This window comes from Octopus bimaculoides, chromosome 7 (genome assembly GCF_046866305.1).
Source record: "Octopus bimaculoides isolate indiv1 chromosome 7, ASM4686630v1, whole genome shotgun sequence".
Lineage (NCBI taxonomy): Eukaryota > Metazoa > Mollusca > Cephalopoda > Octopoda > Octopodidae > Octopus > Octopus bimaculoides.
Window position 1 is genome coordinate 78,290,226 of NC_142934.1, and position 26,734 is coordinate 78,316,959.

The 26,734-nt window shown below is 36.7% G+C and overlaps 1 protein-coding gene across 1 annotated transcript in view; it reads right to left on the reverse strand.

The window, feature by feature from the left end:
* LOC106870267 (solute carrier family 35 member F6-like) overlaps positions 1-26,734 on the reverse strand; it is a 478,944-nt gene that overhangs the window by 106,297 nt on the left and 345,913 nt on the right. The window contains exon 3 of the mRNA XM_052969764.2: positions 24,971-25,190. Within this exon, the coding sequence (XP_052825724.1) occupies positions 24,971-25,190 (220 nt within the window). The remainder of the gene's footprint in view (positions 1-24,970; positions 25,191-26,734) is intronic.

Below are 26,734 nucleotides of genomic sequence, written 5' to 3' on the forward strand. Positions count from 1 at the left end.
CACACACACACACAGATAGATAAATATATTCGTGTATGCATGTGTGAGAGAGAATTTATATGTATGTATATATATATATATATATATATATATATATATATATGGATATACACACACACACACATATATATATACATATATATATACATATATACATATATATATATTTATAGGCTAATGATTATGATGATGATAATGATATATGTACATACATACTAACAATCACACACACACACACACACACACACACACACACACACACACATATATATAGATACGTAGATAGATACATAGACAGACATGCAAGAGAAAGAGAGAGATGGAGTAGGGAGACTGATGTATATGTATAGATATTTATGTAAAATAAAACTACATGTATTTTGAAAATTGGTTAGGATTATTCCATTAATGAAATTGTACTTTCAAATTTCTGCTAAAATTGTTGACTGTAAAGACCAAAATATATTCTCAAAAGAGTAATAAAAGTATTAAAAAAGACAAAACAAAAAGCAGAAGCAGCAAAATAACAAAAAAAAAAAATCTAATAACACAATGGAGATTCCTGCTCTCATCATAAATTTTATTGCAAGATTACAATTTCAAAAGATTGAATGCAAGCTGTAAGTGGTTTTCTTGACAAAAACCAACGCACAAATATGCGAACATACAGAACAGTGTAACACACGAATGCTATATAACAGACAGATAATGCTGGTATTATACTGATATAAAGGTGTGAGTACAGTGTTCCGAAATAGAAATAAACTCATTCTGTCATCAAATAGAGCAGAGGGAAATATAATTCTGTTCTTGTTCATAAATCTTATTTCATACATATTACATTATATACATAGCCTTTGCAAAAATGTCTGAATTGAAGTTCTCCTGATATATATATATATATATATATATATATATATATAAATTGTAAATCCAAAAAATAACAACAAAAACACAAAGGATTCTGCGGTACACGTGTTTCAAGCTTTATATCAGTGTATAATTGACAATACAAAGCTATCCTCAGCCTGGTTCTGTATAGTTATGAAAGAACATACACTGTGATGCTAATGTATTAGTTTATTTGACTTTAGGATTATGAGTTCATACCTTACCAGGAAAATAATTTACTTTATAATAATTACCAATATGGTTGAGCATTGGGCCTCATAGAGGCAAAGTTGCCAAGATCCTTTTGAATGTTAGGCCTCAAGGAGGCAATGACCAAGACTTTTGGGATTATGTCCTGCTTGAGAAGAAGACTCATGAAGCCGAGCAAAATTGCAGTCGTCATGGCAGATACCTGTGTCATGCAAATGGCACCTGTGCTGGTGGCACGTTAAAGCACCCATTACACTCTCAGAGGGTTTGGCGTTGGGAAGGGCATCCAGCCATAGAAAACCACACCAAATCATACAAGAGCCTGGTGCAGCCCTCCAGAATGCCAGCCCAGTCAAACCGTCTAACCCATGCCAGCATGGACAACAGATGTTAAATGATGATGATGATGATGATGATGATGATGATATACAATCTGTAGGAGATAACTGAATTAATGCTCTTGGTTGTTGCAGGTTTGGCTCTTGGACAAGCTCGCTTCCCAACCAGATGGTTTCAGTTTCAATCCTACTGAATAACACCTTTGGTGTCTTGCCCCAGACTGATCAAAGCATTTAGAGTAGATTTGGTAGCTGGAAACTGAAAGAAGCACTGTGTACGTATGTGTGTATGTATGTATGTATGTAAAAAAACATTTCATTTTTTTTTATATTCTGTCATCATCACACAAAATTTAATCCATCCTCTGGTTTAACACCACCATCTCACCTTTAGGTGCCTTTACTAGAGTTCCCCTTGTTGTATATGGACCAGGGTTCTGGGGTGCAGATAACTTTTCTTCTCTTCTTGCCACTCTTGGAGGCACTAATACAGGTTAGGGTCATGGACTTCCTTCTGCTAAGTGATAATGGAAATTAATAAAAATATTTTACTCTTGGCATTAAGAAGGGCATTCCAGCCATAGAAACCATGCCAAAACAGACAAATGGAAACTGCGCAGCTCTCCAGCTGACCATCTCCTGCCAAATCATCCAACCCATGCCAACATGAAGAACTGGCGTTGAATGATATTGATGATGATGACGATGATGATGATGATGACGACGACTATGATGATGACAATGATGATGATGATGATGATGATGATGATGATGATGATGATGATGATGATGATGATGATGATGATGACGACGGCAATGATGATGAAGATGACTATGATGATGATGATGACAATAATGATGATGTTGATGACAAGGATGATGACAACAACGACGACGATGATGATGATGATGATGATGATGACAACAACGACGATGATGATGATGACGACGACAAGGTTGATGACGATGACAAGGTCGATGACGACAATGCCAATGATGATGACGACAATGATAACAACGACGATACCAATGATGATGACGATGATGATGATGATGATGAAGACGATGATGACAACAATGACGATGATGATGATGATGATGACAATGATGCCAATGATGATGCCAATGATGGCGATGATGATGATGATGATGACAACAACAACGATGACGACGACGACAATGATGATGACGATGATGATGATGTTAATGGCTGGGCGTACACTTGCTATGTACCTCGGAAAGATTTTAGTTCACTTTCATAACCAGTTGAAACAGTGAAACTGAAAAAGATTTTGTTCATTTGCAGTGTAGAGTTCAAGCCCTCTTGTGGGTTTGGAGAAAGCAACAGCGCATTTTCTCCATCTAAATCAAAAAAAAAAAACTGAATTATTAATGGTCTTCCCATGAGACTAACCGCTGCCACCACAATCATGCTAATGCAGTATAAAACCCCATGAACATCACCTAATCTCGTTCTCCTTTCTTGCAAATATAAGGCTTTCTATCTTTGTAAAATAATTGTTATTACTATTTAAAACATTGAAGTTTATTACTCAAATATGTTGTCAACATGAAAAACAAAAGCTGAATTAGTGTTAGCATATTTAATTTATTAAGCACCTAAAAACTAATTAGAAATAATTAGGCAGTGCGAAAAAAGATTACATTAGCTCAATGACTAATTATTTTAATTAGTTCAGTAAATGATTAAAATTAGTCATTAAGCTAATATCATTTTTTCCACTGCTTGGTATTGCTAAGTAGATTTCATATTGACTGTATTAAATATAATAAATTGTATTCACCAACATATTTTTTATCATTGTTTTTTAGTCGTTTCAGTCTGTGGCCATTCTGGGGCACCACCTCTAAGGATTTAGTTGAAGAAATTGCCCCCAGTAATCATTTGTTTTAAAAGTCTGGCACTCATTCTATTGGTTTCTTTTGTTGAACTGCTAGGTTACAGGGATATAAACAAACTAACACCAGTAGTCAAGTGGTGGTAGGACACAAGCAGAAACACACAGAAACACACACAGACATACACATACAGACCCACAGACACACACAGACACACACACACACACACATATATATATATATATATATATTATAAAACACAAACCCCTTCAGGTAGATGGCCCTGCTCAGTATGTAGAAAAGGAGTAGGTAGTAACTCTATAAGATGTACCCGGTGCAAGCTATGGACACATAAGAGGTGCAGCAACATCAAAGGCAGGTTAACTAGCAAGTTAGTTTTTGTTTGTGGCAGATGTTCAGGTGCAATAAAGACTGCAAACAAACAGGAAACAACTTCTATCTCATTCCAGGGTGAAAAACTAGAGGTAGTCGATAGCTTCCGCTATCTGGGCGACCAAGTTAGTAGTGGGGGTGGGTGCGCTGAAAGTGTAGCTGCTAGAATAAGAATAGCCTGGGCAAAGTTTAGAGAGCTCTTACCCCTGCTGGCGACAAAGGGACTCTCACTCAGAGTAAAAGGCAGACTGTATGACGCATGCGTACGAACAACCATGCTACATGGCAGTGAAACATGGGCTGTAACTGCTGAGGACATACGTAAGCTCGCAAGGAATGAAGCCAGTATGCTCCGTTGGATGTGTAATGTCAATGTGAATACCCGTCAGAGTGTAAGTATCTTGAGAGAAAAGCTGAACATTAGAAGCATCAGTTGTGGCGTGCAAGAGAGACGATTGCGCTGGTATGGACATGTGGTGAGAATGGAGGAGGATAGCTGCGTGAAAAAGTGCCACACCCTAACAGTTGAGGGAACCCGTGGAAGAGGTAGGCCCAGGAAGACCTGGGCTGAGGTGGTGAGGCAAGACCTTCGTACATTGGGCCTCACCGAGGCGATGACTACGGACCGAGACCTTTGGAAATGGGCTGTGCGTGAGAAGACCCGGCAAGCCAAGTAAGATCGTTGCCAGTGCCCCTGGACTGGTTCTTGTGCGGGTGGCACATGAGATGCACCATTTTGAGCGTGGCCGTTGCCAGTACCGCCTGACTGGCTCCTGTAGGATTTTCGAGCGAGATCGTTGCCAGTGCCCCTGGACTGGCTTGTGCGGGTGGCACATAAAAGACACCATTTCGAGCGTGGCCGTTTTCGTGCGGGTGACACGTAAAAGCACCCACTACACTCTCTGAGTGGTTGGCGTTAGGAAGGGCATCCAGCTGTAGAAACTCTGCCAAATCAGACTGGAGCCTGGTGTTGCCATCCGGTTTCACCAGTCCTCAGTCAAATCGTCCAACCCATGCTAGCATGGAAAGCGGACGTTAAACGATGATGATGATGATGATGATATATATATGCAACAGGCTCCTTTTACAGTTCTATATTTAAGAGATGAGGAATTATGTACATTATTTACATTATTTACCTTATTTACATTCAACGGATATTTGCCCTCATTTTCTTTGTTGTCAACACAACGTTTCAGCTGATATACCCTCCAGCCTTCTTCAGGTGTCTTGGGGAAATTTCGAACCTGGGTTCTCATTCCTAAGGTGTTTTTTGATGTTGTTGTTGTTATTATTATTATCATTATTATTATCATTATTGTTCAGGTCACTGCTTGGAATCGAACTCAGAATCTTGGGGTTAGTAGCCCATGCTCTTAACCACTACACCATATGCCTGTGGGCATATGGCATAGTGGTTCGAAATTTCCACAAGACACCTGAAGAAGGCTGGAGGGTCTATCAGCCAAAACGTTGTGTTAACAACAAACAAGATGAGGACAAATATCTGTCGAATGTAAATAAGGTAAATAATGTAAATAATGTTGGCTCCTTTTAGTTTCCATCTGTCAAATTCATTCACAGCTTCATGAATATGAAACAATGCTCCATATTACACATGACATTTGTAATAGCAAATCCAGTTTTTATCATTTGAACTCATTATTTGGTCACTGATATAAAGCAATGAAAGGGTAAAATTGTTAGCACACAGGACAAATTGCTAAGTAGCTTTATGCCATCTTTGCATTCTGAGTTCAAATTGTACCAAGGTCAACTTTGTCTTTCATCCTTTCAGAGTTGATGAAATAAGTACTAGTAATACACTAGGGTCAGTGTGATCAACTTTTATATTCTTCTACTCGTTAGATAAACAGATTTCACAGAGCAGAGATAGACACAACTGCCTTCACACGATGTACATCAAATTACTCCACTAAATACAAAATCTCAATGACTCCTACGACTTCTCTGTTTCAACCAATATGCTACTTTTTATAAGAGTGGATTTAACAGACAGAAACAGAAAGAACCCCATCATATATATATATATATATATATATTTACTTGTTTCAGTCATTTGACTGCGGCCATGCTGGAGCACTGCCTTTAGTCGAGCAAATCGACCCCATGACTTATTCTTTGGAAGCCTAGTACTTATTCTATCGGTCTCTTTTTGCCGAACCACTAAGTTATGGGGACGTAAACACACCAGCATCGGTTGTCAAGCGATGGTAGGGGGACAAACACAGACACACAAACACACATACATACATATATATATATATATATACATATATACGACGGGCTTCTTTCAGTTTCCGTCTACCAAATCCACTCAGAAGGCTTTGGTCAGCCCGAGGCTATAGTAGAAGACACTTGCCCAAGATGCCACGCAGTGGGACTGAACCCGGAACCATGTGATTGGTAAGCAAGCTACTTACCACACAGCCACTCCTGCGCCTATATATATTTGTGCGTCTGCCTGTGTTTCCCTCCATCATCACTTGACAACTGATGTTGGTGTGTTTACGTCCCTGTAACTTAGCAGTTCAGCAAAAGACACCAATAGAGTAAGTGATGGTGGAGGGGAAAACACACACACACACACACACACACACACACAAATATATACATATATATATGTACAATGATTTTGATCTACCAAATCCACTCACAAGGCTTTGGTGGATATGAGCTTATAGCAGAAGATACTCACCCAGGATGGCATGGAGTAGTATTGAACCCAGAGCCATGTGGTTAGGAAGCCAATTTCTTACCACACAGCCACATATTTACAGAATGAACACCATCACTTGAATTACACTTTTGCTAGTCTTCTGTAACTTTAAAACTTTACATCTTCATGTGAATATAAGAAATTATAAATTTTTTTCCTTACTATTGACTCGTATGTACTATTTAGGAATATCCCTACATTGCAAGTTGAGTCGCTGTTGCAGAAAATTTGTGATATTTGCCTGAAGCTATACGATTCTATGTATTCTGATTATATGTTCCACTGGTAGGATACAGAGTTGGTAAGAAAAGTCAATATCCTATTCCATATTCTGAAAATTTTTTTGCTTACTACCCAACCCTTTTTTTCTTTCTTTTCCCCATTATGACTCTCCATTAAAAACAAAATTTTTGCCTCGGCACCATCCAGCATAGAAAATGTGAACTTGTCACTTATCTTGTTCATCATCTCAGAAACACTGCTTGTTTAAGAAAATAGGAGAAAATAGAATTTTATATTTTATATTATTGTGTGTGGTTCTTATTTTTGTTTTTATGTATTTTTTTTGTGTGTGTTTTTGTTTCTTTTCCTAGGAAAGTGATAGATTAAAAAAAACAATGGGATAAAAATGGGATGAAAAAAGAAATAAAAGTAATTTTGCAAATAAATGAGGAAGAAAAATGTTCTTTTCATTTTAATACTTATTTATTTTCTCTGCCAAGTGAACATGGATTTGATGGTTTTTGGTTGTTTGGATGTAATTCCTATGTATAGCGAAGTGAGAGAGGTTATATGGATAAGGGGTTTATAGGAGGGAAAGAAGCAATATATATATGCAAGCACACACACACACACACACACACACACACACACACTCCCTCTCTCTCTCTCTCTCTCTCTCTCTCTCTCTCTCTCATGATCAGACATATACACTCATGCGCACACACGCACACACACAGGCATGCACACATGTAACATGTCACATATATAGGTATATGACTATGAGGTCAAAAAGTTTATGGGAAGAAAAGAAGCAACACATGTACACACACACACACACACACACACACACATTCTCATCACACACATACACACACACACACACAAACACACTCTCACACACGCATACACACAGACATTCTCATGCACACACACACATACACACAAACACACAGACACTCATGCACACACACATATACACACTAACACACAGACACTCTTATGCATACACACACACACTCTCGTGCACACATGCACATAACCCCCCCCATACACAAACACACACACACTCTCGTGCACACATGCACATAACCCTCCCCCCCATACACAAACACACAGACACTCTCATGCACACACACAAGCATGCTTACACTCATACACACACTCATGTTTTATACGGATATATGGCTGTAAATTTAGAAAGTTCCCTTCCAAACTTTGTGGTCTTGGGTTCAGCTCCACTGTTTGCCATTTGAGGCAAGTGTTGTCTACTAAAGCATCTTTTACTTCATATATTTTACAGTAATTCTAACAAAACTATTCTAACATAACTGGTTTTTATTCATCAAGAACTCTGGTGGAAACAATATTTCCTATTTCAGAACTGTTAACATGCCAAGCAAAATGCTTAGCAGTATTTTGTCTGCCGTTACGTTCTGTGTTCAAATTCCACCAAGGTCGATGTTGCCTTTCGTCCTTTTGGGGTTGACAAAATAAGTACCAGTTGGACACTGGAGTCGATGTAATCACCTTAATCCCTTTGTTTCTCCTTCTTTGTCCCCTCTACATTTAGCCCCCTGCGGGCAATAAAGAAATAAACATTTCTAATGATGTTTACGTTCTGAGTTCAAATTCTGCCGAGGTCAGTTTTGCCTTTCATCTTTTTGGGGTTGATAAAATAAGATCCAGTTGGACACTGAGGTTGATGTAATCGACTTAATCCCTTTGTCTGTCCTTGTTTGTCCCTCTACATTTAGCCCCCTGTGGGCAATAAAGAAAGAAAGAAATATTTCTTATTTTCCTATTTTGTGGCTTGATACTCTGATGAAAATTTGTCCACTTGCCCTAATACATGCTTTTAACAAAGAGGGCAACGTGGACTTGTCAGGTCAACTTCAGCAACCCTAAAGGACTGTCTGTGATATTTTATTCTCTTTTTTCTTTTATCTTCTTACTTGTTTCAGTCATTTTACCGTGGCCATGCTGGGGCACTGCCTTGAAGAATTTTAGTTGAACAAATCAACCCCAGTATTTAATTTGTTTTTTAAGCCTGGTACTTAGTCTATCAATTTCTTTTTTTTTTTTGCAAAACTTCTAAGTTACAGAGAGTTAAACACACCAGCACCAGTTGTCAAGTGACGATGGAGGGGTGGGGGGCAAACACAGCCCCAAGACATACACACACACATACATATATATATTCATATACATATACACATATATATATATATATATATATATATATATATATATATATATACATACATGCACACACACTATGGGCTTCTTTCAGTTTCCATCTATCAAATCCATGCACAAGGCTTCAGTCAACTTGAGGCTATAGTAGAAGACATTTTCCCAAGGTACCATGCAGTGAAACTGAACCTGGGACTATGTGGTTGGGAAGCAAATGTTATACCATACATTCAAGCCTGCATCATGCCATTTATTGCTAGTCATAATAAAAGACAGTCTCACTGCAAACTGAAGGTGCATACCTGATGAAATGAGAGGAATGCATGGAAAAACATCTTTGCTCTTGTTACAGCAAATCATAACGGTGATTTCAACAATATGGAGCACAAGAGTTTTGGCAGCTGATCTTTTATCATTACAGAGATTTAATGCATCCAAGTTTTGTAGAAACATAATGCATTCAATTGCCAATTATGAAGTGGAAAGTCATTAAAGAACTGAAAAATTCCCTTGGGTAATTAGGAGCAACATTAATTTCTTCTAGAATGTGAACTGATTTCTACCATCTTGATTGAATTGATGCCTGTTGAAGGACAGTGACATTAATATCCTGCAAAATGTCACTTGGCAGTTCTACAGAGACACATTCAGAAAATCACTCAAGATTTCTATAATTTTGCAAGAGACCAAGATAAAGTTTCAATAACAGGTTTTGAGACATAGTGCTGATTATTCTGTAATTTTGATTCTTCAATGTTTTTGTTTGTTTTGTATTTTGACATCTCTAATTTCACTGGTAGCTGACCATTGCTTCCAATGGAAGTAAAACTTCTTGCAGATTGGGCTGCTAAAATATTTCTGTTTAGTGAAATGTTTAATAGACAACATTTTCCTCTTATCTTCAAATATAGATTTCTTTTAAGGCATGCCTGAAATCACCAGAGAGCAAGATTGTGGCTCCACCCATAATATCAATGTTACCTTTGAGATATTCTTTGATGCATTTGAACATTCCAAGTCTGTGAAAGATTGTGCACTTATTTCATACTTTCAGGTTGGCTTCTTTCAAAACCTTTCTATGTCAAGATCTTTTTGCTCTGGGCTGTCCTCATGTACCAGGTTGAGTGGCAACTTAAAACAAGAATGATAAGTCCTACCAACAATGAGCAAATTCACAGCAATTGTATATGAGGCCTTTGCAATAGCAAATTGTTTGTGCAAACAAACTTTTGATAGAAATTATGTTGATCAAAAAAGTTTTTCTTGTTCCGCCAGAACATATATCACTTCTGGTGAATCAACATTATGTGTGTGTATATATATATATATATATATATCATCATCATCATCATCATCATTGTCGTTTAACGTCCGCTTTCCATGCTAGCATGGGTTGGATGATTTGACTGAGGATTGATGAAACCAGATGGCTACACCAGGCTTCAATCTGATTTGGCAGAGTTTCTACAGCTGGATGCCCTTCGTGCGTGTGTGTGTGTATGTATATACAAGTGAGTGCTAAAAAGTTCTTGGCTTTAAGAGTATCACAAATGGTCTGGTTGGGGACCTAACCTCTCAAATTCTTTTAAAGGGCTTAAAAAAAATGAAGGACCACAGCAATAAGTCTGTGAATCTGAGAGGTAGATATAATTAACTGATCTGCTTGTATTTTCTGTTATCCAAAACCAGGAACTCTTCAGTCTCCCACCTTCATATATATATATATATATATATATATATATATATATATACATACAGATGGTGTTCTTTCAGTTTCTGTCTACCAAATCTACTCACAAGGCTTTGGTCAATCTGGAGCTATTGTATATGACTTATTTCCAAGGTGCCACATAGTGGGGACTGAACTCTGCTATGAAATGATACTGAATTTATATCTTCAAAAATGTTAATACAAAGTTTCAAAAACAATAGGAAGATGGAATATATTTTCATTATTTCACATTTAAATTTCTATATATTGATAAAAATAAAAATCCTTTATACTTAACGTGTTCTGCCAATATTTGTAACAATACAAGAAACAGTTATATTTCGCACAAAATATACAAGCATAATATATTGGAATGATGCAGCTATTAATATTCCTCTTTTAAAAAGAAAAATATCATATTTTCGAAAACTTAGTATGCAGTGACAAATACTTTGGGAAATAGAAAATTATTTATTCTTTCATTATTTCATGTTTAAATTTGTATGTATTAATATCAAATTGTGTTTACTTAAAGTACTCCTGCAATATTGGTAACCAAACCAGGAGGGAATTATATTTCACAGAAAATTCATTGACTATATATGCATTGGACACATATTGGAATGCTGCCATTATTAAAGTACTTCATTAAAAGAATTGTATCTTCAAAAAGTTAGTACCTGGGTCTCCCTCTTTCACAGGTGCCATCCATTCTTGGTGAAAGGACAGTCATCTAGTAGTAGAAAATCTGCCTTAACTAATTCTATTCAATTCATGATAAGATTTCTGTAATTCAGAAACTGTGCTCAACGTCGTCGTCATCGTCGTCATCGTCGTCATCAATACCATCATCGTTGAATTCATTGTCATCATCATTGTAACCATTGTTATCATCGTCATCATTATTGTTATCATCATCATCGTCATCAGCTTCATCAATGTCATCATCATCATCATCATCATCATCATCATCACCATCATTGCCTTCAGCGTCATCATCATCATCATCAATGCCATCATCATCATCTGCATCAGCATCATCATCATTATTTAATGTCCACTTTTCCATGCTTGCATGGCTCAGACAGAATTTGTTTAGGCAGTTTTTCTTTATGGTTGGACACCTTTCCTGTCACCAACATTTATGTGTATTCCAACTAAGGTAATATTTCCTCTTACTTGATCAGACATGTATATATATATGTGTGTGTGTGTGTGCATGTGTGTGTGTGTGTTTGTGTGTGTGCGTGAGCATGTGTGTGTGTGTGTGTGTGTGTTATGGAAGGCTGGAAACGAACAATATCACTTGTATGATGATGATGGTGATGCTCATTTACAAACATCACAAGTGAAAGAATAAAACACATTTGAAATGTTATCATGTTATTGACATGACTAAACTACTTCAACCATTGCCGAGACATACTCTAACTTTTCCACAACCACCAAAAATAATAATAATAATAATAATTATTATTATTATTATTATGATGATGATGATGATTATCATGATGATCATGATGTTAAAAAACAAATAAAGATAAAACAGTTTCTGAACTAATAAAAACATCTACTAAAATACACCATCTGTTTTCTTAGTGGCAATATCAATCAAAGAACATCAATACAGCCAATCGTGACACTAAACAACATGAATATATTACAAACACAGAGAAACTAAAATTCTAGGATTTATATATAAATACATCTGCAATATTCACAGTCACAGCACATGGGGTAGGTTTCGGTAAAGAAATAGAAACAATGCTTTACAGTCTGAAAGCATGAGCTTTAGGCAAGCTGCTTGTATGTGGCTGCCTGGTCTGCTAGATATAGTAATCAAGTCCTCTTAACGTAACACCTTGTCCCTTTTAAAAAGGAAGAACATATCACACTATGTGGAATGGAAGAGTCGCTGAAGAGGTCACAGGTGTGTGATGAAAGATTTTCTGACATCACCACAATATTATCTTAGATACACTAAGGCAGTGAGCTGGCAGAATCGTTAGCATGCCGGACAAAATGCTTAGTGGCATTTCATCTGGCTCTATGTTCTGAGTTCAAACTCTACTAAGGTCAACTTTATCTTTCATTCCTTCAGAGTCAATAAAATAAGTATAAGTTGAGTACTGGGGATCAATGTAATCAACTTACCCTCTCCCCTAAAGTTGCTGGCCTTGTGCCAAAATTTGAAACCATTACCTTAGATATATTCATCTACTTAAGCCATTCGCTCCCTATGAAGCACAGGCTATCAAAAACATTTTTTCCTCTGTTTACAACACTGGGCTGTCTTCAGGGCCACCCCATCAGTAGTGGGAGGAGAGCACCCCATGAAGGAAGACCTTCCTCTCCCAGGTCTTGATGGGTTTGAATTGTCATCGATGCTTCTGTAACTTAGTTTTTTTGTTTTTTTGTCTTTTATTAGATAGGAGTGTTGGGTCTATGCAAACCCATTTTTACCTCTAGATAGAAGTGGCAGGGTCCATATTAGTCTGATCTCTGTCCTTTGACCTGTCCAGCATGGGGGGTCCTAACAAGAGCTTGCTTACCACTAGCATAGCTACCAGGGTCATTGGGGCACACAAGCCACCACCCTGCAACAAGGACTGAACTTGGTGGTTGTATCTTAGATATATTTGCTTCCTAACCACATGGTTCTGGGTTCAGTTCTACTGCATAGCACCTTGGGCAAGAGTCATGAATGACCATAGGATTGCCCCTAGAAAGTTCCCCTCCAAGGAACAAGTCTGGACAAGGTTGTTTTATGGAAGACCAGCAGTCACCTATGCATACCAGCCTCCTCTCTTACGCCACTGATGTTATCCAAGGGAAAAGCAAGGCCGATACAGCTTGGAACCAGTGACATCGCAACATATTTCTACAGCTGAGTGAATGGAGCAATGCCATATAAAGTGTCTTGCTCAAGAACACAACACACAGCCCAGTCCCCAGGGATCAAACTCACTACCTCATGATTGTGAGCCTGATGCTCTAACCACCGAGTCATCAGTAATCAACCACAAAAATATTTAATAACAAATTTGAATTCTTGGCCTACACTGATAGAAACAGTGCATAATAACCTTTACTATGCCTGCTCCCCAGGGAAATGTCTGAATGAATTTTCACACCCATACAAAAGTCATATCACATATGAATATAATTAAGTTAATTTTCTAATGACTAATTTATTTTTTTGAATTGAACCATATCTAGTTGCAGCCATGGCTGTGTGTCAAGAAATTTGATTCCCATTAGTACTATTCCAGGTTCAGTCCCACTGTGTGACACCTTGGGCAAGTGTCTTCTACTACAGCTTCAAATTGACCCAAAGCCTTGTGAGTGGATTTGGTAGACAGAAACTGTAAGAAGGAGGTGAGCTGGCAGAAACATTGGCACGTTGGGCAAAATACTTAGCGGTATTTTGTCTGCCGTTACGTTCTGAGTTCAAATTCTGCCAGAGTCCACTTTGCCTTTCATCCTTTCGGGGTCGATAAATTAAGTACCAATTACGCACTGGGGTCAATATAATCGACTTAATCCCTTTGTTTGTCCTTGTTTGTCCCCTATATGTTTAGCCCCTTGTAGGCAATAAAGAAATAAGAAACTGAAAGAAGCCCATCATGCATGTGTGTGTGTGTGTGTGTGAGAGAGAGTGTGTGTGTTTGTGTGTGAGTGTGTGTGTTTGTGTGTGTATGTGTGAGTATATGTGTGTGTTTGTGTATGTGTGTGTGTTTGTGTATGTGTGTGTGTTTGTGTGAGTGTGTGTTTGTGTTTGTGTGCGCGTGTTTGTGTATGTGTGTACATGTATGTTACTGTCTCTTTGCCTTGACATGGTGTAATAGTTAGAAATTAATGTTACCAGAATGGCTGGTTTACAAATTTGAACTGGTAATACCATTGCATTTACACACACATCACTGCTTAGTGTTCCCACCCCTTAATTTATTTATGGTCAGCTGCCGATTTGCGCTACTAATCAATGCACAACTGGAGTAACATAAGAGAGATTGTCTCCCTCATCAGCTCATAGCGCCACTGTTCAGTTTCTGAGACTGAAGAGGAGATAACTGCTCCAAAATACTTGAATCTCACAGTCTGGATAGGTGGCAATGCAAGCTGATATATGCAGTGGGACTGAACCCGGAACCATGTGGTTGGTAAGCAAGCTACCTGCCACACAGCCACTCCTGCAGCAATAGTAGAGATAAATTATCAATGGCCTATACTTCATAGTGAGTGGATGGGCTTTAGTAAGTAAATGAGAAATTCCAGCATGCCTTGGGGCCAGAATATGTCATTAACCCTTTAGCATTCAAATTACTTTGTCAAATGTAATGTTTATTTATTCACGTCGTGTTGAATTAATAATGCATTATCTCATAGCTTTGAGATTCTGCTGACATGGTTGTTTATTTTTAGAATGACATTGTGGGGTAGGAGTGAGGGGCCAGATTTGGTCAGTTTAAACATAAAAACAGGAAGATTATTTTGACTGGATATTCTCTCTTTACTCTCTCTCTCTCTTTCACTCTTTTACTTGTTTCAGTCATTTGACTGCGGCCATGCTGGAGCACTGCCTTTTAGTCGAGAAAATCGACCCCAGGACTTATTCTTTGTAAGCCTAGTACTTATTCTATCGGTCTCTTTTTTGCCGAACCGCTAAGTTATGGGAACATAAACACACCAGCATCGGTTGTCAAGTGATGGTGGGGGGACAAATACAGACGCACAAACACATACATATATATATATATATATACATATGTATGACGGGCTTCTTTCAGTTTCCGTCTACCAAATCCACTCACAAGGCTTTGGTCGGCCCAAGGCTATAGTAGAAGACACTTGCCCAAGGTGCCACGCAGTGGGACTGAACCCAGAACCATGTGGTTGGTAAGCAAGCTACTTACCACACAGCCACTCCTGTACCTATATGGTCAGTTTAAATGCTAAAGAATTAAACAACAATAGTTGGAATCAACTTAAGGAGTAAGTAAAGATAAAATCACCTTCTCAAGTCATACTGACTCATAAGGACCGATTACCCAGTTCATGGCATATATATTCCCCACCTGGGCAGGGCACCAGTCCGTCACAGGATTATTCATTTCTGCCAGCTGAGTGGACTGCAGCGTGAAATGAAGTGTTTTGCTAAAGAACACAACATGTCGCCCAGTCCAGGAATTGAAACCCACAGTCTTTCCACTAATCTATGTGCCTCTACAAGTCCCTTTCAAATATTTGATTGACTGTCCCCCTGTTAGATAGTCAGCATCTGGAAGAGTTGATAGGAACCATTTCGGTTACTGTCAGTTCTTCAACAATTCTCTGTTATTGTTCAATGGTCAGTGTTTAGAGGACTCCATTGTGGTATGTTTTGGTTCTGATAATTTTTTGCAAAGACCTAAGTTTTCATAACCATCCAGTTCATGTCAGTATAGAAGAGAAGAGATAATAAATGATAATAATAATAACAACAACAACAATAATAATGATGATAATAATAATAATAATAATAATAATAATAATAATGATGATGATAATAATAATAATAATAATAATAATAATAATAATAATAATAATAATAATAATAATAAGAAGAAGAAGAAGAAGAAGAAGAAGAAGAAGAATGATAACAAATAAATAAATGAAAAGATAACTAAATGAAATACAACAATGAAATAAATAGCCAAAGATGCCATCGAAAAAGATTGAAATAAAAAGACTCAGAAATATAATATTGTAGATGTAAAGAGGGTAAAAAATATTGCAATAAGATTATTTTTATGCAAACTTATTTCCCAGAAATTTTTGCCACAATCTCAAACTAAGTAGAAACAAAGAGAGATTAAGTTCTCAAAACCAAGAATTCTTTAATCAATTTAGAACACACACAAAGACCTACACATACATACATGCATACATGCATACATACATACGTACACAAGATCAGGTACATTTACACATGCATACATGCACGCTCACACAAACACACACACACAAACATTAACATGCAGACAGACGTACATATATACAGACATCTTCAACACACATACACATAGAGATATTTCTTTTTCTCTATCACTCTCTCACATGCACACACACACACAAATAAACAGACATACACACATGCACATACACATGCATGCGCACACACACGAACAAACAAACAAACACGTACACACATACAAACACACACAAACATTTACATGTAGACAGGCATAGACATACGCAAAGACACCTCAACACATATGCACACAGATACCTCTCTCTATCACTCTTTCTCTCTCTCTCTCTCTTGCACACGAGCACACATGCGAACATGCGCACATACACACACACACACACACACACACAAATCTGAAGAAGAGTGATTTTGGTAAAGAAGATTAATGAATACTGTTTGTCTAGCATCCAAGACCAGCTATAGCTTTCCTAGGCAGACGTAGACACAAATGAACGTAGACAATTTCACCGGAACTCCTTCACCACACACACACACACACACACACACACACACACACACACTCCACAGACCACAGCTGTTCAATAAATATAAATAAAAATATTAATGTCATCCACTAGAAACTGACTTTAATACTTTTATTCAATCTGATGCAGAGTTCTGCAAAGAAGAAAGAAAAAAAAATCAATTTGAACTAAACAAACAAACAAACTAGAAAAAAAAAGGTTAAAGAAAGAAGGAGAAAAAGGCACATTTATATCAATCAGCAGAAGACAGGTTTAACCTGTTGACAATTTATTTGACTTCGACTGCCATATATGGACAGCTCTTGAATCGGGCTGCATTCCGCAAGAGCTCATTCCTTATCCATATATTTCCATTAACTTCTCACTAATCACTTACTTCTGTAAACGTAAACACTACAGTTCTCCACAGCTGCTTATTTGTCATATAGCACAGATATGATCAAGAGTGAAGAGCTCGTTATAAAGGGAAAGCATGCATACACCACATCGCATGCCCACAGGCACACACTCATATCCACTGATTTACACAAACACACATGCAAACACATACCCACACAATCACACACATGCATGCATGCATACCTACTTACATGCAGAAACACCTGTATCCTTACTAACATTTTCGACGAGATCTATGTCAAAGCTATTTGAATAATAAGCAAAACTTCTGCTCACCCATATTCCCCAGCCATTGGCCAAATATCAAACCATCCATTCTCTCTGTCTCTTCCAAAGCCATTTCAATGGTCTCTGCTTCACTGAATTTGCAACTGGTTCCTTTGACAGTGTTGTAAATTATCTTTCTTTTGTTATGTTCAGAAAGAACTTCTTTTGAGAAAGAAAACTTTAAATTCCAATGGCCATTTCATCAGGACAAATAGAGACAGTAACTTGAGGCCAAAATGACCATCAAAGATATCTGGATTTTGCCAACAATTTCTGCTTCGTATTAATGAAATACTTTCAATAGTGTTATTTTATTTATATATTCTGACAATTCTATTTTTAACACAAGTCATTCCATAGAAGAATTACTTCCTTCCAATAAAATATACCCCCGCTCCATAGGTAATGGCCTTAGGTTCAGTCCCATTCAACAGCACCTTGAGCAAGTGTCTTCTGTTATAGCCTCAGGCCAACCAATGCCTTGTGAGATAATTTGGTAGACAGAGATTGTGTGAAAGCCCTTCATATGTAAATAGACCGATTCATACACAGACAGAACAGGCAGCAGACAGATAGCTAGATGGAGTGATAAATATTCAGTTGTGGCCAAAAATTTGGAACATTTTTTTGTTAAATTAAAATTGTTAAATCCAAGAACAATTCGATTCCAATATATTCAACATAGAGATATGCTTACCTGATAACTGGGCATTTAATGCAAAAATTCTAATTTTTCAGACTTACGTTTCAAATTTTGGCCACAACTGTAGGTGTATATATGTATATATCTGTGTATCTTTGAGTTTGTGTTTGCCTTGACAAACCTACAATTGACAAGCAGTGTTGGTTTGTTTACATCTCCATAACTTATAACTTAGTGGTTCAGCAAAAGAGACTAATATACTAAGTACCAACCAAACTTAGAAAATAAGTACTGGAATTGATTTGTTCAGCTAAACCCTTTAAGATGATGTGCCAGCATGGCTGCAATCCAATGACTGAAACAAGTAAAAAATATAAAATATACCATAACTGTGAGATACTAAGATACTGAATGACTAATCGAGATGATCAATAGTTCAGTTGCATTATGCTCCTGGGCAAGGAATATGATACCGATCCACTTTGCTTGAATGAAAAATTCCACATTTTGTTTCTACTAAACAGTAGACTGATAACGGTAAAAGATAAAAAAAGACAACACCTAACCAAATAAATAATTACTCATACAAAAATCTTGCCAATGAAAATGTGGTAGTAAAATTAATGTGAAATAATAAAGAAGTAGAATATTTTAATTAAATTCTTTCAATATTCAGTTTAATTAACAAAGTTAATAGATACCTTTACACATTATGGCATAAACTTTTCATTACCTACATTAATATCATCAGCAAAAATAATTACTTCAATCTAATTCCCTATTCGCTCTTTCTTCATATCTTTGGCTGTGGTTCTGAAACCATTAGGAATTAAAAACTCAAATTACACTTAACTAGGATCTTTATTCTTCCATCAGGGATGTATGGAAAGTGTTCACAGCTTCTTTAGATTAAAGAACTCAGATAATATAATCGGTGGTCATTAAAGAATTATATATATATATATATATATATGATGATGATATATATATATATATATACATGTATGAATGTATGTATATGTATATATGTATGTATGTATGTATGCATGTATGTTTTTATGTCAGTATTCAGTTTTATTTCTTACCAATAGAGAAAGAATCGGTTTCTAACCTAGATCCAAGGCTCCTTCATTGGAATTTCAACAACACCAACAGGGTATTTTTGTATGTATGTATGTCTTCTTATTCATATACTTGCATATCTAGACATGCTCATATATGTTCAAATGATAAACTTCAGGAAAGTTTTACAGATTTTTACAGTTCCAGTGATAGATTGGATCTGTAGTCATCGAATTAGCTTTATCCTTTATGGTTTTGAGAAGCCTAATTTCTCAAGATTGGTACTTAGGCAGTGTGTTACATATCCCAGTTCCCCAATAATTACAGGTACAAACTTGTATGTATGTACGTACGTATGTGTGTGTGTATAAATCGCTAGCATAGTGGGTAAGGTCTTCAGTCTTCTTTTCAGGACATAATGACTTTGCTTGATATGAATCTTGGGTTTAGCTGTCTCTGGTCAATATTGTCTAATATGGAACCATCATCGATGATGATGATGGAACCCTATTCAAGATCATTGATTTTCTGCAAAATAACATCATTACTCTGAAGGGCAAAGCTTAGGGAATAAACTTTGTAAATAAATCCAAAGTGGAGGGCTCTCAGCATGATCCAGTGTTTAACTCAACAACATTCTGGCAACTCCTCATGCCAAACACATTTCTCTTCACTCTCTTGGACTATAACAGTGGGGCAAAAAGAGGAATTCTGTCACCTGGACAATCCAGGTTCTTCATATACCTCAACTTCAACTAGTTTTGCCTTCTGGGCAACATGCAACAGGGAATTTAGACTGACCAGTGGTGTAAAAATTCCTTTTTGTCTTTTGAATCAGATGGATACTAGAAACACCAACTTAAAAGATCGGAGAGTTTTGTAGGAGAATATTGTAGTTTGCTTGAAGCATTGTGTACTGTTTGTAAAATACAGGGTGTCCACAAGGTCTGGGTACATGGAGTAAATAAAATCATAGCATAAACAATTAAATATAAGAAATAATAATTTCTTAAAGTATGTGTTAATCCCCATGTGAGTACATGGAGTAAATAAAATCATGACATAAACAATTAAATATAAGAAATAATAATTTCTTAAAGTATGTGTTAATCCCCATGTGGGTACATGGAGTAAATAAAATCATGACATAAACAATTAAATATAAGAAATAATAATAATTTCTTAAAGTATGTGTTAACCCCCATGTGGGTACATGGAGTAAATAAAATCATAACATAAACAATTAAATATAAGAAATAATAATTTCTTAAAGTATGTGTTAATCCCCATGTGGGTACATGGAGTAAATAAAATCATGACATAAACAATTAAATATAAGAAATAATAATTTCTTAAAGTATGTGTTAATCCCCATGTGGGTACATGGAGTAAATAAAATCATGACATAAACAATTAAATATAAGAAATAATAATAATTTCTTAAAGTATGTGTTAACCCCCATGTGGGTACATGGAGTAAATAAAATCATAACATAAACAATTAAATATAAGAAATAATAATTTCTTAAAGTATGTGTTAATCCCCATGTACTCAGACTTTGTGGACACCCTGTATAACGTGTCTTGAATGGCACAATTGTGTGTAGGTTCATTTATGATAACATGCTCATGTATTATATAAAAAAAAAGGAAAAAAAAGAAACTGCATGTATAATACATAACTTAGAAGCAGTGCTGTAGATATGCCAACTCACATGAGCTTCAGACATGGCCGCCCTCCCGCACTTCTCATGAGGAATTCCAGAAGGACCTTCACGAGATCACTGCAGAGATGCTTCCAGAAAAAAAAATTTCAGTAACCATTGGAAAACCAATTATAGCAGTGACTCGATCAATTCCTAGCGATGTCTGGAGAAGGAATTTTTGCATTCTGAAATATATTTATTATATCAGGCTATGGATGATTAAATTATAACAGTCATTATAGTCCACTCTGCATTGTTGTACCATTCAAGACACATTATGATTTAAAAGATGTGTTATATCACAGAACCAAAGGTGCTTTTTTTTATACTTATAGGTATCAAAGGTGTTAATGGTTCTCACCATTTCTTTCAATTTATATACAGCCTTAAAGTTATGATAAAGTTGTATTAAGTAATTAAGTTTTGGAACTTCTGCAACATTTTATCTGTCCAATGACACAAAATCTACCGGTTTGCTGGTCAAATCCCAGCAGAATATGTTTTTAATGATCAGATTTATAAGCATGCAAATTCAATCTTTGACAATCTTGCTGCATAATGTCAAGAGTCAAAAATTAAAATAATGATGCATACATCATTTGTTACACATTCATATGTTCTCATTCAGGTGTGGGACAAAATAATGGAAACACCTAGCATCATAGCATCATAATTTTGAAATATCTATAAAACCGTCAAAAGCTTGTTTATTTTTATGCCTTTTGATTTATTATTAGTCTTGCTTAATGTGTTTTGCTAAAATTGCTGTTTCTTTTCAGATATCATCAGAAAAGGGTAATTAAAATTCATTAAAATGACAGATCTACTGGACTTTCAAGAGGTCAAATTGTTGGTGTTTGTTGCTGAAAACTGCCGAAATGTTTGGTGTATCAAGAAGTACTAACTCGAAAGTAATGACAGCCTTTGAGAAAGAGGGAAAAACCTCCTTGTTGAAACAAAATTTCGGAAGAAAACCAAAATTTTCAGATAGGAACCGTCAGACTCTCATGTGAATTGTTAGAAAGGATCACAAAAGTACAGCTCCCAAAATTACTGTAGAGCTTAATGACCACCACGAGAACACAGTTTCCACAAAAACTGTTCGCCAGGAGCTGCACACAGCCAGATTTCACGGGAGGGCTGCAATCAGAAAACCACCACTTTCAAAAACAAACGTTGCAAAGCATTTAGAATGGAATAAAATCCTACAGAATTGGTCCCTAGAGCAGTGGAAGAATCTTATTTTCTCAGACAAGTCATCCTTTGCCATATTTCCAACCACCGGCCAAGTATACATGTGGAGACAGCCAAAAGAAGCATTTGACCCAGACTGCCTTCTTCCAACTGTTAAACATGGAGGAGGATCTGTGATGATCTGGGGGGGGGGGGGGGGCCTATATCTTGGAAATCTGCCAGCCCAATGGTTTCTCTTCATAGCAGAATTTATAGTCAAGACTATTTAAGCATTTTATCTGATCAAATTCATCCTATGGTTGCAGAACTGTTTCTGGAGAGAAATACCATCTTTCAGAATGATAATGCTCCAATTCACACAGCTGAAGGTGTTATTGAATGGTATAAGGAACATTCTAGCGAAGTTAAACATCTTATCTGGCCACCACAGTCCCCAGATCTCAATATTATTGAACATTTACAGTTCTTTTTAGAAAAACAAGTAACGAGTCAATATCCTCCACCATCATCACTACAAGAACTGGAGATTGTTTTAGCTGAAGAATGGACAAAAATTCCTTTAGAAACAATTCAAATTTTGTACAAGTCCTTAGCTCGTAGAATTCAAGCTGTAATTACTGCCAGAGGCAGTCCTACCCCATATTAAAATAAATTTGTTTGAAATTTTAAGGTGTTTCCATTATTTTGTCCAACCCCTTTATATACACAAACATGGAAAGGCACTCGCTTGGAGAACATCATCTAATAGACTGTATGAGTTAAAAATATATGCTCCAAATGATGTCAGCAGACTGTTAGACACCGGTGTTTCAACATACTGATTTTTATATAGAACAGAAGTTCCTAACTTCAAATGGGCCAGATGGCATCTGTCTCTGAGATAACAATATCACACCAAATTACTGATGCCTGAAAGTCTGTTTGGCACCACTTGAAGTATGTTATGTTTTTAACATACAAAGTCTTTTAGAAAAAGTTGTTCTCTGAGACTGAATCCCACAGGTGCCATTCCGTGTCTGGGTGTGTACAAGAACATATTGTAAATTCAGTACATGGCGTTATTTCAATCTCTGCTGTTCCCAGTTTCTCTACAGGTGGGAAAAAAATTAGATTTTATCAGAAACTTGTAACTAAATTGATTTTGTACCTCTCTGAATTACACACTCACACACACAGACACTTTCACATGCACACACACACACACACACACACACACACACGCACATTCACATGTACAGACACTCACACACACACATACTCACACACATACATACTCACACATATACGTGCACATGCACATATACTCACAAACAGACATTCATACATGCACACACACAAGGACATACACGCTCACACACATACCCTCATACACACACACACACATGGATATACTCACTAATAAGACAAGCACACTCCACTGGCTACCTCACAGTTGGTATTAGAAAGGTATTTTCCCTTAAACATTCTAAATAATTCATACGAATTGTGAATTATTTCGGCTGCAACAAAGAGAACTCTATAGAGTGAAAGAAGAGATAGAATTAGCTAACCTCTGATACATAATATTTTAAGAAATATGCATGATCTTACATTGTTGTAAGTCTGCCAATGCAGAAGGCTCTATTTGGAAAACTATATCTCTCTACAAATGATGTAGAAGACAGAATGCTTCTATGGTCAGTAAGTATTTGAAGCTGAGTATGAAACTATCCAGAATGGACAAATGTGTAAAAACATATACATTTTCTTTAATATTTTTCCTGAATGAAACTGGTTTATGGAGAAAAACTACAAGCTTAATGCTTTAGTATTTAAATCAGCCACACCATCATCATCATCGTCATTTAACGTCTACTGTCCATGCTAGTATGGGTTGGATGATTTGACTGGGGACTGGCGAACCAGATGGCTACACCAGACTCCAATCTGATCTGGCAGAGTTTCTACAGCTGGATGCCCTTCCTAATGCCAACCACTCTGAGAGTTTAGTGGGTGATTTTTACGTGCCACCAGCATAAGGGCCAGTCTGGCGGTACTGGCAACGGCCACGCTCAAATGGTGTTTTTTACATGCCACCTGCACAGGAGTCAGTCCAATGTTTTGTTCACATGCCACTGGCACAAGTGCCAGTAAGGTGGAGCTGGAAACAATTGCACTCAAATGGTGCTTTTTACATGCCACCAGCATAGAAGCGAAACTGCTGCTCTGGCAGTGATCCCGCTAGGATGGTGCTGTTAGTGTTCCACTGGCACGGCTGCCAGTCATCAAATTTGGTTCAGTTTCAATCTCACTTGCCCCAACTCAAGTGGCAAAAATGAACAGTACCAGTATTTCAAATGGTCGGCCTTGTCACACTTTGTGTCACACTAAATCTTCCTGAGAACTATGTTAAGGGTACACGTGTCTGTGGAGTGCTCAGCCACTTGCATGTTAATTTCATGAGCAGGCTGTTCTATTGATTGGATTAACCCTTGTCATCATAACAGACAGAGTAACACATTTGACAGAGTAATCTAAATGCTAAAGGGTTAAAGTGTTCAACAGGAACCATTAGAAACAGACACAAAATAAATAATGAGATAATTAAATTAATTCATTAAATAAACAAATAAATAAGTAAATGCAAGCAGAAACATGGCTTACCTTTCATCAGTTGGAAAGGTGTAATCTGAATGAATAATACTAAACTGATTCCCAAGAAAAACAGAACCATCTGTATTAAATCAAGAAGTGCTGCTGGAAAGAAAATCAACGGGTTGAATTTCCCGCCATCACGATCAATTGGTGCATCTGAGTATCTCGCCCATCTCACCAGATAGTAGACAAAAAGGCAACAGAATTCTCCAATGAACATACAGGTAACCTGAACAAAAAGAAATATGTAAAATAGAAGAATAAGAGAAAGGTTGAAATGAAAATAATTTATTTAACAGCAAGATTTAAATACTTTTAATGTTTATATATAATGCATTTTACTGAACAATGATACAGCTGGTCATGGGTTTCAAATAAGCCAATTATGTTGTTGAATGTGATAGAAGAGAGTCTATGCAATCCAAGCAGAATAAATGTCACATAGATTGAAAATTGAAACCAAGAGTTTATAATTATTTTAACTCCTTTAAATCCAGAGAATAAATAAAAAAAACAAAAGAATGCTACAAAATTGGAAAACTACTTATGGAAATTAGGAGCAAAGGTTTCAAAACTATAGCATTAAATTTAAAATCCTAGAAAGATCCAAAGCCTATCAAATCGGAAATGAAGCATGTGACATGTGTATAGCAGAGAAAAGAAGAATCATCGCAACTCTCCATAAACAAGACCACATAAATATGTGCACACATGCATATATACATAAATATGTATATATATATATACAAATATGAAGAGAGAGGGGGGAGAGGGAGAGAGGGGGAAAGAGGGAGGAGAGAGAGAGAGGGGAGAGAGGGGGAGAGAGGGGGAGAGAGAGGGGGAGAGAGAGGGGAGAGAGAGAGAGGGGAGAGAGAGAGAGGGGAGAGAGAGAGAGAGATACACATACACATGCACTTGTACATATCTATGTATTCATATCTATGCGTATTTATGTTATGTTCACGAATGTGTACGCACACACATACATCCACACACACACACACACACACATATATATATATATATATACACATGCATGTATATATATAACATATACATTGATACACATACATAAGTGTGTTTGTGTTTGTAGGCATATATACCCATATATATATATAGTTTGAATAAGCACATAAGGATTCATGAATAAACATATGAAAAGACAGGAAAGAAAGACAAAAAAGACAAGCAAATCTAAGGGCTGCTCCAATCTACACCAAACCTATTCATTATATTTTCCTTACAAGTAGTTTTGTAACCAATTATTTATAATGACTAGCTTTCTTCCAGACATATTTTTCTCTTTCCTCCCTTCTTTCCTTGCAATTTTTCCTCCTTTCTTTTCTTCTGTCCTTTCTACCTTTCCATATGTTTTGTTTGTTTTCTTTAATTACTTGTAAAATATTTTCTTCTTTTAATGATCTCTCAATAGGACAATTCTATTTTTTTTTTTTTTTGCTGTCAAATTTCAAAGTGGTTTTGTAGGCTGGCGATGGCTGAAGGAAGAGAATCAGAGAATAGTTGGGTGAGATGGAGTGGAAGAAGGTGGTGTAGTATTATAGTAATATGAAGGAAGTGGTTATTTGGTGGGGGAGGAGGAGGAGGTTTGTGGATGTATGGAACAATAATTCACTGTGATACCACAGATGCAGAGTTTTCGTGAATAGATATTTCATTCAATTTACTGTACATATCTATTTTATCAAAGCAATATAATGGCATTTGATGACAATTGTGAAAGAGTTCAAACCTTGCCAAAGGCACAGATAGATA